General features: G+C 45.4%; 1 protein-coding gene and 3 non-coding genes across 4 annotated transcripts in view; 1 reads left to right on the top strand and 3 right to left on the bottom strand.

Moving 5' to 3' along the window:
- Positions 1-1,409: 1,409 nt before the first annotated feature.
- Positions 1,410-1,481, bottom strand: TRNAE-CUC (transfer RNA glutamic acid (anticodon CUC)). Its single transcript has one exon. It is a non-coding gene; the product is annotated as a tRNA-Glu (tRNA).
- Positions 1,482-4,208: 2,727 nt separating this feature from the next.
- On the bottom strand, positions 4,209-4,280 carry TRNAE-CUC (transfer RNA glutamic acid (anticodon CUC)). The gene has a single exon. It is a non-coding gene; the product is annotated as a tRNA-Glu (tRNA).
- Positions 4,281-9,362: 5,082 nt separating this feature from the next.
- Positions 9,363-9,434, bottom strand: TRNAE-CUC (transfer RNA glutamic acid (anticodon CUC)). Its single transcript has one exon. It is a non-coding gene; the product is annotated as a tRNA-Glu (tRNA).
- An 836-nt stretch (positions 9,435-10,270) lies between these two features.
- The window catches only part of LOC142575736 (calmodulin-like), a 166,730-nt gene continuing 161,672 nt past the window's right edge, over positions 10,271-15,328 (top strand). The window contains exon 1 of the mRNA XM_075685334.1: positions 10,271-10,821. Within this exon, the coding sequence (XP_075541449.1) occupies positions 10,819-10,821 (3 nt within the window). The 5' untranslated portion in view covers positions 10,271-10,818. The remainder of the gene's footprint in view (positions 10,822-15,328) is intronic.

Here is a 15,328-nt window from a genome sequence, read left to right as displayed (position 1 = left end):
TTCCTCAACATGGGGGAGTTGGCAGGGCACTCGCACAAGATGTCTATTTGATGGACATGCGGTCACAACAACAACAACAACAACAACAACTCTTAGCGCATGACGAGATTTTACGAGAACGCGTCTTTGACGTTAGCATGTCCTCCGGCATCCTAACACTGAATCTCGGATGCCGCATGCTTGGTGACTTGGTGTCATTTGCTGCCACTAGATGGAGCGCTGATCGCGCTCGGTTCGACTTGGCCGCTCAACCGGTCAACTGTTTTTACGAAACACAACAGTTAATTCTCGAAAAATCGCTAGTTTCAAGAGATACATACTGAGCATTGCGGGAAACTCCTTCGTGACAATCGCTATTTTTTTTTTCTTCTTCTTTTCTTTCTCTTTTCCTTCCTTTTTTTTTCTTTTTATTATAATATTTCCTTTATTTTATTTCATTCTGAGCTATCGGTTTTACATGCAATGAGCGTGTGTTGGAATGAGAAAGCTTCACCTTTGGTTGCGTTATTATGTAGGAAAGCAATCCTTACAAGCAATTTTTGGCTGGTGGTGGGGAACTTCCGAACGAACGAAACATTTAATAATTATAAGCCCTCCCATGAAGTTACTCGAGGTCACATGCCTGCATATATTTCTGGTGATGAATATATATCTCTGTTGAAAACACTGCTGTGAATATAAATTCTTACACGCTCTATCACTCTTCGAATGTTCTGGTTGGTTGACCATACTTCTTGGACGAACAATGCACACGTGTTACTTCGTGACACGCGACTTCATGTTGTGTTTCGCGTTCATTTTTTAGCCAGTACAGGCTTTGAACAGATATGCATCCCACTTCATGCACTAGCTAGGAAACGGGTTAAGGCGAGGAACGCTTAAAGCTCCAATGTTAAAAACCCACGCATTTATAGTTTTCAACCTATCGCGGTTTTTCAACCAATACAACGCACTCAGCTACTCCATCACGTCTCGTTCAAGTGCAAAGAAGAAATAGCGGTATGAACAGAATTAGGAGTTTGATACTGAATCCGTTTTTATTTCTTTTAGGCGAACGGCGCCAAGAGCAGGAAATTAGCATATTTTCACTTCTTCCCCCTCAAAAGAAAGAAGGATAAACACATCGCATTCGGCGGGACACGTCAATATCTTAACGTCAAACTGGCCTGGCCGTCGTGCTCGCATCATTATGTCACAGTTGCGTCGGCACCTCAAAGACAATTGAGAGATGAATAAGAATAAACAAGCAAGACGAATGATTGAACACGCAGCGCGAGTTGTCCTTTAATGCGATAACGCTCCTCGACTTGATGTTACATCGACTGCGGATGGCCGTGTGGCCGCATCTGTTGTGTACACGCTTTGTAGTTAAAAAGTATTACTAATAAAAAAAAACGTGGAAAAAATAATTCCGACACCGGGAATCGAACCCGGGCCTCCTGGGTGAGAGCCAGGTATCCTAACCACTAGACCATGCCGGAGATGCTGCGGTGGGTTGTTTATATCGTTTCCGTCAGCTCAGTAGTTTTTCTATAAGTATTCTCATATGTTTCATTATTTAGCAGAAGCACAATAGAAATTAAACATAAATGTATCTGCCAGCGTTGACGTCAGTGTGATCACTGATAGAAAAGGTATATGAGGTTAACTGGATACGAAAATGTATTTGCTGTGCTAATCAGTTGCTTTTATGAGGTCTCTTTCGATTCGTGTAGTACATATACCGGGTGTCCCAGTTAACTTGGACCAAGATTTTTTTGTAATATTTGGGGTTTTACGTGCCAAAACCACTTTCTGATTATGAGGCACGCCGTAGTGGAGGACTCCGGAAATTTTGACCACCTGGGGTTCTTTAACGTGCACCTAAATCTAAGCACGTTTTAAAGACCCAAGAGCTCTTGGGAAATCGTACCAACTGCGTAGTAGCGGCAGTCGTATGCACTCACAGCCAGTATTCTTTTCACCACGAAGTATTAATTAGTTAAGTGCTTTCAATTAGTGAACTTTTTCATTGCTGCTTGAATCGCAAACATACTAATTACAGTGTTGTAGGGCACCTTAAATAACCTCCGAATCAAGCATCTATTTCGCGCTGAAGTGGTCCTGGTTGTTTTTTTCCAAGAAAAACACAAAAGCCCGCGAAATACGAAATATATGCGCACCTGCACGCCGCTACTCAAGCGCCTACAAGCAACCATTGAAAGATATACGGCTGCATTCTCTTATCGCCGCATCGTACAAGGCTCCGCTACGCTTATCAATGCGTCAACGGCGTGTTCTCTTGATGTCGCGACCATTACATAGCGTGAAGCCCTGTATCGAGCTGCCGCCGCTGGTAAAGCCGTGTATCCGTGGCTATTCGCTTGGGAGCGCTTGAGTTGCGGCGCGCGAGCGCCTATATCGTATTTTGGATGTTTCGAGCGCTTCTGCTTTTTTCTCGGAAATACCAACGAGGCAAAGCTGAGCACTAAACAACTGCTTGATTCGGAGGTTATTTGAGGTGCCCAACAACTTTGTAATTGATATGTTTGCGATTCCAGCAATAATTAATAAGTTCACAAATAAAAGTAATCAATTATGAAATACTTCGTGATGAAAAAAATACCGGCCGTAAGTGCATACGACTACGGCTACTGTGCAGTCGGTACCATTTCTGTTGAACTCTTGGTTATATTTAAGATCTTGGTCCAAGTCAACTGGGACACCCTGTATATAGCCGTCTTTTCATATTCAAATCCATTACAATTAATTTGTGTTTAGCGTAATAGCATCAGTAATATGGACAAAGATTGACCGTTCTTATCAGTTATTATATCGTTCGTTCCTATGTCTAGAAAAGAAAGTATTTATTGAGCTATGCTGACGGGTCACTTTCTTGTAAAATTTGGGATCCGCTCTTCACTTTTACTTTCTTTTTTTCCTACCAGAAATTTATTCAAACTATGGGATTGGACGTTCAGTATCCGCACAGTGGGTCATTAGGAACGCCGCAGGGGAGGACAGTTCCGCATTTATTTTGAAATATTTTCTGATTTCTTAAACGTGCACCAAAGGCACGGTAAAGCAAGTTTCTTCGCATTCCGTCCCAAGTAGAGTCTAAGTGCGCCTCGATGCCAAACAGTTTGCCATCGAAAACACTCTAGTCCGGCCCGAGAATGGAACTGGTCAACTCGTGCAAGGTCTGGACTAGAGGGTCGCGGGGCGAGATGCTCCTGCGTGAGCATCTCGTGTAAAACACGAGTCGCGTTCAACCTGAAATTGGGGGACGAGGGATCGAGGGATGGCGTGTGGATCTACAGAATGGTTCAAGTTTAAAAGGAGCACATAAATCCATCAATTAAAGAAAAAATCGGACTGCGACTTTTTCTTTTTTTTTTTTTTTTTTTTTTTCATATAAAGGAATGTGTCGTACGATGCGTCGGGCAGACGGTATTAAGCTTCACCTTTTGTTTTGATATAATGCAGCAAAGCAATCTTTACAGGAGCACTGTCAGTTCAGACGAGCCATAGCCCTAAGAAACTCTCTACCTCGGGGTTATTTAGCGTTACATGTCTCCAGCGGCAGAAATATTGCAGGAAATATATATGTCATTATAACTTCAGGAGCAAACTTCTAAAAAAATATGGTATATGCGTAACGCGCTATAGCACTTTAAGTTATTTGAGCGTACTAAAGACGAACAATGTAATATCTTGTGTTCTGTAACAAGTATGCATTTGGTGTTTCGCGTTGCTCTGCGTGCTTTGATACAACTTTTTTTCGTGGTCTAGAGTGTAAGACGTACTCATAAAACATCAACATAGAAGCGATCAGGTGGGAGCTGGCTAGGGTGCAAAGAATAAACGCTCGTTCATCATACACACTCAATCGTGCGATGTCGGCGTACCGAGCGCCACCATGGTAGCAGTTATCAGGACAATGCGCTTTTAACTGAACAACGCTCTAAACTACGGGATCGTGTCTCAGTTCAAGTGCAAGGGAAGAAACAGCGCGCATGAATCAAACGAGAAGTTGTACAATGAGTCCACTTGGCATTTTTTCTTGTAACGACATGGTTCAAAAAAGGCAAAATATCAGCATATCTAGCGTGACTCCGTCTCCTTGACCTTGCGACCACATATCTTGGCTGCGTGTTATGCAGTAACCAAAGAAAAAAAAGAACAGTAATATAAAAATAAAACGGCGCAAGGACAGCAAACAAAAATATTTCCGACACCGGGAATCGAACCCGGGCCTCCTGGGTGAGAGCCAGGTATCCTAACCACTAGACCATGCCGGAGACGCTCCAAAGCGCCTCTTGTATCGTTTCAGTGGTTTTCTAGATGAACTATCTGGTTGATTTCATTATTTAAAGGGGCCCTGAACCAATTTTTTTTTTTTTTGAAGTGGAGAAATGCATTTAAAGTGAACTTACGCTATTTTGGAAATACTCTGTCGCAAAATAAGTACTTCAACGCGTTCAGCAGAAGTGGAGTGATTGGCAATTATCAAACACGAGCTCCGCTGTCCTCTCGTTCCTTCTTCGATGCTTTGCACTGCGAAGGCAACGGAGCAGGCGGGCATGCCCACAACGCTCCTCCTTCTAGATGTCACAGTGGCACGCAGTTCAAATTTCATTGCGGATGTTAACGTAGGCGTCACGACTTCTGCCTTTAGTGCCTGCGACGCACCAAACATAAGCCAAACGCGGTTGTCCTCGGCGAGCCGCAGTGAGCTTAGCTAGTGGACTCGTGGCGGCACCCCGCGGCGGCCGCGGTAACCACGCCATGCAGCCGACCGCAGTTCGATGTCAGCTGTCGGCGAATAGCAGCCGGATAAGGGAATGACGAAATAAAGCGTCCGATGACGAAATAAAGCGTCCAGAAGAAAGTGAGGGCAGGCCCTTCTGTTGAAAAGGGAGCGTTAGAGAGAAAGGCGACTTCGCTATCCGCTTGGGAACTCCACGCACAGCGTACGACAGCAAAACTTGGCTTAGATGTTCACAGCAGCGAATGCTAGCCCGCGGACTACTTTATTTCACCAAGCGCGAGGGTTGGTTCAGGGCCCCTTTAAGAGAAGTGCAATCAAAAATATTAAAAAAGGCACTGCCAGCCGTGACATTCATGATCGCTTGTAGCAAACTGGAGGAAGGAACGGTTTACTTGAACATGGAAGTCGCCCTGTAGCGATATAAGCAACTCGTTCGATTCATGCCAGTATAATGCATGCTGTATTTACCATAATAACGTTAGAAGTTTAGATAACGTATTAATACTTTTAACACGTATTATATCTTTCGTGTCTGTGTCTGAAAATATATCTTTATTGAGCTCACGTTGATGGCCATCTTCCCTCGAAAGTACCGCACACCACAGTTACAGTTAACTACACTATGCACTGTACCACAGTCCTTCCACCAACTGTAGATGCACTACACTCGTATGTGCACCCACTCGTATTAGAGGGAGCACATGCATGGCTATAGAGTTATTACGATTGCAAAGATTATTCAACTCCTTAGAAACAAAAGATGCCTCCTATGTAGCACCACATTTCTTGCACACACACACACACACACACACACACACACACACATACATATATATATATATATATATATATATATATATATATATATATATATATATATATATATATATATATATATATATATATATATATATATATATAAATACAGACACACAGGCTGTCCCAGCTAACTTAGACCAAGATATTGAAAGAACCTATGCGTTCTTCGGGACAGAAATGGCGTGGATGTTGTTAGCGTTTATCTAAACTTACAGCACCTTTTTTGCTCGTCTTTTTTTTTTTTTGGTAGTTAGCCGAGATAGATTAATTTACTTTTTAAATACAGCTTGAAACGTTCAGGCGTCTGGTAGGAAAGTTGTGGAGCTCCAGAAATATTGACCAACCAAGGCACTTGAGATAAAGTTAGCGTGGCCGTTTTTATACCGGTAAAATGAAAGCCCGCGGAGTTAAAAAGATACTACGTGACAGCGCGCTCTGCGCGCCCGAATGCGCCACGATTACAGCGCTCTCAACCATGCTTTCTAGAAAACATCGCTCGCTTCGCGCCTTTCGTGCTGCCCACGACAGAGCTTCGCGTTGTGCTTGGTTCCGAGATAAACGCCAGTGGGTTCGGGCGGCAGTGGAAATACAGCGCGGCTCCGGTTTCTGCGGCGATAATTTCACTCTCACGCTGGCAGAATGCGCGTGCGGAGGAAAAATGACAAGCCCATCCGTTCGAATTTGGGAGTAAGACCCCCGACAAGCAAACACGAAGTATAACAAGCTTGATAACCTCGTGTGAGTTAAGCTGGTTAATTGTCACAAAAGGTAGAATTGTAAGCTGACACGGAAGGCTGCTTCTCAGCTTCCTGTTCATTCCTTGCGGGCAGATAATTTGTAATTCCTTATTACTTACGTGCCCTTTCCACGTCGTACAACAGTTTCGCACAGATGGCTCTTTTCATGAATAACGGTTGTACAGATTTATTCACTGTGATGTCTGTCTAAAGAATGTGTCCAAACAAGTCGCCCTCTGCCATAATGCAGCATTGGCACCTTTTCAGCATGTCCGATGTAGCTTTTTTGATGACGCAAGACGGTATCTAGCTGCAGGCCTCAGCAATCTCTCCCCTTGGCGCTTCTGGTGTTGTTGTAGGTATTTCATGTCCCCACAAGAAGAAGTCAACAGGTGTCAAGTCCGGTAACCTTGCAGGCCGCGCCACTGCTCCATGCCGCCCGACCCACTGGCGTTTGAAGGCTTCGTCAAGCAAGGCTGCTGCTGTGAGCTGGTGCACCGTCGTGCTGATATCAAGTTCGCTTTAAAAACGCAAGAGGAAGATCACCGCGAAAATCTTCGACTGGGCCTTCCAAGATGTCGTTCACGTACTGCGGAGCAGTGAGCATGGGGTCAGAAAGTGCGGGGCCCATTATTCTTCCGTCAAAGATACCGCGCCACACACTGAATGACGATTGGTACGGGTGTCTGGTCTGCGCCAACCAATACGGGTTCGTATCGCTCCAGTAATGCGCATTATGGATGTTGAATTGAGAATTTCTGGAGAAGGTTGCCTCATCTGTCCAGAGCACCTCGTCAACAAAATCCGGTATTTCGTCCCTGTTCACAAGGATTCAATTTGCGAAATCAAGCCGCCATTGAAAGACTCTTTCTTGCAGCTTTTGATGCAGTTGGAGGCGATACGGTTGCATTTCAGCCTTCCTAAGAACTCTTGGCACTGACGACTTTGAAATGCCGACATCACCACTCACATCACGCACGCTGGAATGAGGGTTGGCAGTCATGAAAGCCGAAATGTCTCCTTCAGCCTCTTCAATGATGGTCCCCTTCCTGTGCCGCGTCTTCTTGAAGCTACCTGTTTCGTTCAGGGTCAAGTAACTCCTCATAATTGTGTTCGCGCATGGTCTTCCCCCACATTGCCAATTTCCGTATACCTTGGCATCTTTCCCCTTGTCCCCCCGTGCCACTTACAAGGCTAAGACCATGTTCACCTTCTGCTCGCTTGAGTACGGCATGCTTTAGGAACTGCAAACAAATTCATCGAAACGGTTGCGCGGCACGACAGTAATAGACACTCCAGCTCACATGCATCTTGCCGCTGGCATAACTTGGAAGAAAAGCGGCGCTGTAACAAATGATGCTTTCTCTCACACAGGTTCCAGATGTATGATGCATGTTTTGTGTGTATCTTTTCTGTTCCGCATGGCCTTGAACACTGGAAAGATTTTGCTCTTCTCGTTATATCGGAACAAACGACCGATGACGGCGCGTTCTTCGGCGACAGGCACGAGCGCCTGCTGACTAAGCGCTTTTTCTGAGCGCCGTCGCCAGCCGCTGCCGGTAATTTCAGAGCAGAGCAAAGGTTGAAGCCCTTTCTCGTAAGTGAAGGGAAGGCGCGGCGCCGGTGACGTTTTCACAAATCACTCATGAGAGCGCTGTAATCGTGGCGCATTCGGGCGCACAGAGCGCGCTGTCACGTGGTATTTTTAAAACTCCACGGGCTTTCGTTTTTCCCGAATAAAAACGCGCACGCTAAGTCCATCTCGTGGGAAGTGCCTGAGTTGGGCAATATTTCTGGAGCTCGATCCACAACTTTCCTATTGACGTCTGAACGTTTCAAGCTATATTTTAAAAGTTAATTTATTTATCTCGGCTAATTACTCAAACAAAGACGGGCAACAAAATGGTGCTGTAAGTTTAGATAAACGCTAACAACATCCACGCGATTTCTGTTCTGAAGAACGCATAGCTTTTTTTTCAAAATCATGGTCCAAGTTAGCTGGGACACCCAGTGTACATAGATATGAATGGCTGCTGGAATGGATATGCTCGCGCGTGAGTGTCTCGTCTAAAACACGAGCCGTGTTCGACCTGAAATTGAGGAACGAGGGATCGAAGTGGCATGTGGACCTACAGAATCGTCCAAATTTAGAAGGAACACATAAACGCGGCAATAAAAAACAAGATATATAACTGCGACTTCTTTTTTCATTCTTTTTTCATATAAGGCAAGGAATGTCTCGTACGATACCTCAGGCAGACGGTATTAAGCTTCACCTTTTGTTTTGATATAACGCAGCAAAGCAATCTTTACAGGAGCATTGTCAGTACAGACGAGCCATAGCCCTAATAAACTGCCTACCTGGAGGTTATGTAGCGTTACATGTCTGCATCGGTAGAAATACTGCAGGGAATATATATGTAATTATAACTTCAGGTGCAAATTTAAAAAATAAAGATATGGTATAGGCGTAACGCACTATGGCGCTCTAAGTTATTTGACCGTACCAAGTGGTGACAAACATGTAATGTTTTGTGTTGTGTAACACATATCCGTGTGGCGTTTCGCATTGCTTTGCGTGCCTAAGTACAACTTTTTTTTCGTGTTCTAGCGTGTAATACGTACTCATAAAACATGAACATATAAACGATCAGGTGGCAGCTCGCTAGGGTGCAAAGAACAAACGCTCGTTCTCCGTATACCCTCCAATCGTGCAATGTCGGCGTAGCGAGCGACACCGTGGTAGCACTTATCGGGACAATCCGCTTTTAACTGAGCAACGCGCTAAACTACGGGATCATGTCTCAGTTCAAGTGTAAGGGAAGAAATAGCGCGCGTGAATCAAACGAGAGATTGGACAATGAGTCAGTCCACTTTGCATTTTTTCTTGTAACGACACGATTCAAAAAAGCAAAATGTCAGCATATCTAGGCCGACCCCGTTTGCTTTACCTTACGACCGCATATCTTGTCCACTTGTGATTGAGTAAAAAAAGAAAAAATGAGGAACAATAATGCAAAAATGAAACGGCACATGGGCAGGAAAGAAAAAGATATTTCCGACACCGGGAATCGAACCCGGGCCTCCTGGGTGAGAGCCAGGTATCCTAACCACTAGACCATGCCGGAGACGCTCTGGAGCATCACTTATATCGTTTCAGTGGTTTTCTAATGAGAGTCTCCTGATTCATTTCACTATTTAAATGGTTCCCGAACCACTTTTTTCGAAGTGGAGCAATGCATATGAAGTGAAAGTAAGCTATTCCGGAAATATATTGCCGCAAAAAAAAAAAATACTTTTATTACTTCTTCAATGCTTTGCACTGCGAAGGCTAGGCTTTCATGTCATACTTTACGCGCGGTGTTAAATTTTTGCTGGGCCGTACTGATACGTATAAATTATTAGATCAGGGTCAGGCAGGTTGGAGTGCTTTCAATGTGCACGATGTTTGTAGTTTTGCGGGCTTGTTTTGCTGGTGGCGCGGAGAATCGTGGATCAGCATTTTCATTCCGGAAAGGCCGGGATACTTTTTCAACCAAGGAAGGGCGGCGATGCCTCACTGGGCTTTCGACGGCTATACGCACTCCCGGTGACGGTGATGGAATCATTTCGTACACCCTGCCGGTGAGATTTAGCAGTTCTGCAAGTTAGTAGAGCTAGTAGTTAGTGCAAGTGAGTAGTTGGCCACGCTCCGGCATCATTCCAGCCTGGAGCGTGCTGTTGGGCACCGGAAGATGAGAGCATTGCCTCAACCGGTCGCGCTTTACCCGTACTGCGAGCAGCTAGCTCTCTCTTCCACTCAGTACCGTGGATTCTCACGCGAGGGCGCCGCGGTCGCGTCACCTGCCGGTAAAAACGAAAGCATTCGGCCGGCGTCGCCGCGGCCGCCGCGGCGGCGCTGCGTCGGCGGCAACTTTTTTGTTGGCGCTTCGTAATTGGATGCGAAAATAGAACTTACTTTGAAAGCCCGCCGGGGGTGTCAGCCAGGGAGAGCGGGGGCCCGCGAGAGGAACTGTTCCGTCCCGGACGAGGGGAGAAACAAACAGCGAGGCCGTGCGCGAAAAAAACATCACCCCGAGCCTTAGTGTGTGTGCGCGCGCGCGTGCGTGTTGTGTGTTTCGACATAATGCCCGTTTCCGTGCGCCGGGTATGACCACTACCACTGCGGGACGCTGACTTCTGCAGTGAGCGCTTGTCGTCTGCTACCAGACTGACTAGGTAGGCAATGTGCCGGCTGCGTCGTTCCCTGTCGTGACCGTGGTCCTGCGCGGCGAGGCACGAAAAATCTCAGCGCTTGACTTCTCCTCTAGTGTTTCTCTTTCTTCCTTAGCTTGGCTCGTCTCCTTTCGGAAACGGTTCGCGCAGCTAACGCGCAACGCGTGGCTCGAGTGCTGTGAAAATCGCGCCGTCGACAGGCTTGACTGTGTTTCGTCTGCGTCGTCTGCGAGCAGGATTACGCCCTTGGCATCGTCTTCTGAACAATCGAAAATCAAGAGACATACAGTACTCAGAATGGTGAGTGAAATCGATTCGTTATAAAGACTTTGCGACCTTCACCTTCCAATATAGACCTCCGCTTTGCTTTCTGCATATTTACATGAATGGTTTTCTTCTCTTGCAAACACACGTTTGCCAAAAATATTTGCCTTTCCATTTATTGGTTGCTTTATATCTCTTACGGTGGCGCCAGTTGCCAGCAATAGTTTTCAAACCACCAGTCACGCGATTTGATGCGTGGTCGCTGCGTGTGCATTTTTAACACGGTAAATACGTGCATGCATGCAGTTATTCCCAGCGCTCTTAACCGATGTAGACGCTGTATAGTTACGAAAGCTTCTTGAGGACCGTACAGTAAGACGCGTCCAGACGCTAATCTCAAGTAACGAGATTAGCGATCGAATCAGTGATAATTGCGTTTATCGTCGCTACAGAGCCTGACGCGATCTGCTCGGGCTTCCAACTTTCGAAACGCATTTTTCGTAATTGAATTTCGCGTATTTTAATATAGCTTAGACATTAACGCGCAAGCGATTAACCCGTTGCACGATAGACAATACAAATTGCACACATTCTGCTGAAAGTGGTCGATTTTCTTGCACTTCAAGCATTTTCAAGCGGTCTAGAATACGTTTTCCTTTGCCGACTTTTGATTCACCTTGCCGCCTACACAGCGAAAGGGGCTGCTCGCCCGACAGCTTTCCAAAACTATACAAGCCTGTTCCTTTTTAAATTTCTTTTATTTGAATATACTGCAGGCCCTTCACGGCCCGAGCAGGAGTGGTACAGAAATGCAATGATAAAAAAATCATGATGAAAAGTCAACACACCGAATGCGGTTAATTAATGAGTCGATGTTATTGCAACATACAATATCGCTAGTTAACTTATTCCACTGGGAAATGGCCGACGGAAAAGGGGAATGTTTGTGAACATTAACACGACTTGGGGGAAGATAGATTGTTTTAGAATGATTTAGTCTGGTTGAGCGCTTTGGAGGATCTTGCAGGTAATGAGATCGTGTTATCTGGAAATGACCATGGTATAATTGATAGATGAATTTTAGTCGTGATATTGCTCTTCTCTGCGAGAGGGATTTTAGGTTTACCCTTGCGAGCAGACCTGAGATACTGGACTGTCTTTTGTAATCTGAATATACAAACCTAATTGCTAGTTCTTGTATGCATTCTAGTTTATTTATAAGGCATTTTTGATGAGCATTTGATGATTTTTTCGTTTATATCGGAAATAGAAATTCTACTCTGTTTGCAGTTTTCCTTTTTTCTTACGCTTGCGCAGTAAGCTGATTCAGAGACCACGGAAAAGTATTGGCTGTATTTGTCCAATTTGGTAGAATTTTATTCTGAGACCGAAAATTTCCTTTCCTCTCTCTCTTCCACTGCACTATGCATTCCTCGGGGTTACCGAAGAAAGGAATGTCACAGCGCTCAAGCAAAGGATTTTGAAGGTTCATGGACACTCGGCGTAGTGGTTCAGCTCCACTCAGTATAAACTGGAATACATCGATACAGTTAAAAAAAAGAAACCTCTTAATACACTGGGCTGGGTGTTCATTGATTCAGCCACAATCTGGGTGCCTGAAGGTCTTCAAGAGACGAGTGTCTCGAATTCGTTTTAATACATGTCTTGGGTATTAGTCTGCAATCGTTTATTAACCACGCGCCTGGCGTGTTCTAAAGGTGCGTGTTCCGCTGAATGGCACGAAGAATATAGAATTCCGCGGTCAGAATCGTGTAGCCAAAACGACTAGACGGACTACACAAGTATGTAATTTTCACGCAGGGTCAGGTTTCAATAGTTATTTCGTAATATATGTCGTGTTGTCGTGCTCGCGATTTAATTTCATTCGTTTCAAACAGCGTAAGCAGATCTATAGAGCAACATAACATTTGTTTCATTTTTTTTATGGCCCACCAAACGCGTCTCTGCAATTTTATCGGTAAAGTGAACGTCCCTTTTATAGGCGCATCTTTCGGGAGGCCCTATGATGTCCGTCAGCTGCTGTGGCATGTATACACCTCTTCCTGCGTCTTCGGTTTTTCAGTTATAGTAATTTACTATAGTAAACTTGAAACCTCAGCCTCAACCCTGAAACATGCCAGTAAACTTGCAAAATCTAAACAGGGAACAAAGCATGTCTATGAGAAAGCTGCACTTTTACAAACAAAGGGCTTTAGTGCAACCAAGAAGAGCGTACGTCTGTATGTTCAAACTTCTCTTTTTTCGCTTTTAGCCGCTTCGAACTACTATCTTTGCGAGGTAACTTATTTATAAACTTGGTCGCATCTATTGATCTTCTCTTCCGAGAAAAATTCATGCCACAAGAGTCAGTCAACACGTAAACGCGGTAGCAATAACGCGACACAACCAATTCCGACCGTTTTCCTCGAGAGCCATTTTCACCTCTACAATGACCAATGCCCTCCTGCGCGTGCTGTTCATTACGATGCAGTTAACCTTCTGAACAAGGGCCTTAACGACCACCGACGCCAGCAATGCTGAAAACCAAAGATTCAAGAGGAAGGGAGAGCCTCGTGCTCCACCTGTTGAGGCGCAAGAAGCTATAATGATAGCCAGACGACGCAAATAGTCGTGGCGGCATCCTTGGCGGCTTGGAAACTTCTGTGCTCTCCCTCTCTCTCCTATCTCTCTCTTCTCATCCCTGTATACCCTTTCCCCCAGTGCAGGGTAGCAAACCGGACGTGCGTCTGGTTAACCTGCTTGCCTTTCCTCTCTCTCTCTCTCTCTCTCTCTCTCTTGAGCAGTGCCACGCGCGTTCCACCTGAACTCGCCGTTATTGCGGCGAGAAGCATTTACGTAACAAAGGCGGGACTTGAAGGTAACGAATCGCCAAGAAACGAAAAACAAACAAAACGGTGTTACAGACAACGGCACGGACTGTTGGTAAATAGGAACTTCTTTTAGTGCAACGAAGAGAAATGGCAATCACGAACCGCTTCGCCCATCTACAATAGCGCACGAGCAGTGGAGGAAAATAAAGCGTGTGAAAAGCAGCTGGGACTGAGAGAGAGGAGCAACAGCACAGGAAGCGCATCTTGGAATATCTCCTGGAACGTCGCCAAGAAGCGCAGCTGCTTGCGCGCTCTTATGTGCAGTACCGTCTCCCTTGAGCCGCGTGTACCATTTCTTCTTTTTTCGGATGGCATAATCACCGATAGGGGTAGGTCGCACATACCGGCCGCATCTCTATGAATAATCACAGATCTCGAGGATATTGGCCATGTTTGTCGGCATCCCCTTTAAACGAGGTGGACAAAGGGTCACATAGCCTGCTTGATTTAATCACGTTTTACTAAATATATCGGCACATATATATAGCCTTCTGCCTATCCGACCTCGACCTTAACTTTCGCATTTGAAGTCTCTATCACTATGTTGTACCATTACGTACGCTTGCAATGACCCCGGTTCGATCAATCTCTTCTTCCCTACTTTTTTTCCCCACCAATACTCTACTCGTCTCTTACTTATCTCGACCGATTAGCAGTTAACCCTTCGATCGTCTTTCAATCCCAATGCTTCTGAAAGGTGGACACTCCCCACGGGTCTCGCTGTCAGCGAATATCTTGGCATTCCATTTCGATGTGAGGGCTCGTTTCCGGGCTTTTTTGTGTGCTTGTTGTTGTTGTTGCTGCACACACATGCATCAACCTATGGCGCACATTTACTCCGGTATGTTTTTCTTTTCTTTTTTTTTTTTTGTTGTCCCCAGGCAGCCCGCTCGGGCCTCAAATAACAAGGCGCTGCCTTTTGCGTTGTCGTACATACGGACAACCACTTCCACACCAAATAGTACGTGTGGAGAATAGCGCAACGTGGGGGGAGTAGCCCCGAAATGTTTTCTTCCTCGACCTTAGCTAATTCGCTCTGACACCGCAACCTCTTTTTCCTGTATACACCTAAAGAGAGCTGGACCGCTCCATCCGCAATAGCTACGCCATAAGCTTTGGCCACTGCTGACGGCCCGCATCAAACACATCGATAGGTCCGGGCAAACGCACCCACCACTATAGGATCTAGGACTCGGCTTTCTGATTTGCAGGTAGACTTGTAAATTAACTCGGGTAAAATTACACGTAAAACGTACATTCCGGATGTAACGCCGCGGGGGTTCGTGCGGGTGTGTGCAGGGGTGGTTTGTAGTCACATTATATTACTGTCAGCTCTTGTGAAAGTCGATCTTAATTCGGCCTATAGGGCCGTCGTGTCGTCACAGGGGGTTAAAAGTGTACGTGAAGTGCGCTTAGAACTGTACGAGTTGCCATAACACAAATCCGGGGTGCGACATTTAACACGCCAACTATGCCACGCCTTCAGCTTGTGCTTAGGCAAAGAAAAGTTTTTTTTTTTTTTTTTTTTTTTACAGCGACAAACTTGAGACCTTTTCTTTCACTACGTACGTCTTCGGCATCCAACCATGTGGTCTAAAAAATATTATGCAGAACCAACGCACCTGTTGGAGTCTCTGTGAAGTGGTTGAGTA

Source organism: Dermacentor variabilis, chromosome 3, assembly GCF_050947875.1.
Source record: "Dermacentor variabilis isolate Ectoservices chromosome 3, ASM5094787v1, whole genome shotgun sequence".
In the NCBI taxonomy this organism is placed as follows: domain Eukaryota; kingdom Metazoa; phylum Arthropoda; class Arachnida; order Ixodida; family Ixodidae; genus Dermacentor; species Dermacentor variabilis.
Note: the sequence above shows the minus strand (reverse complement) of the source record. Positions and strands in the feature narration are given on the sequence as shown.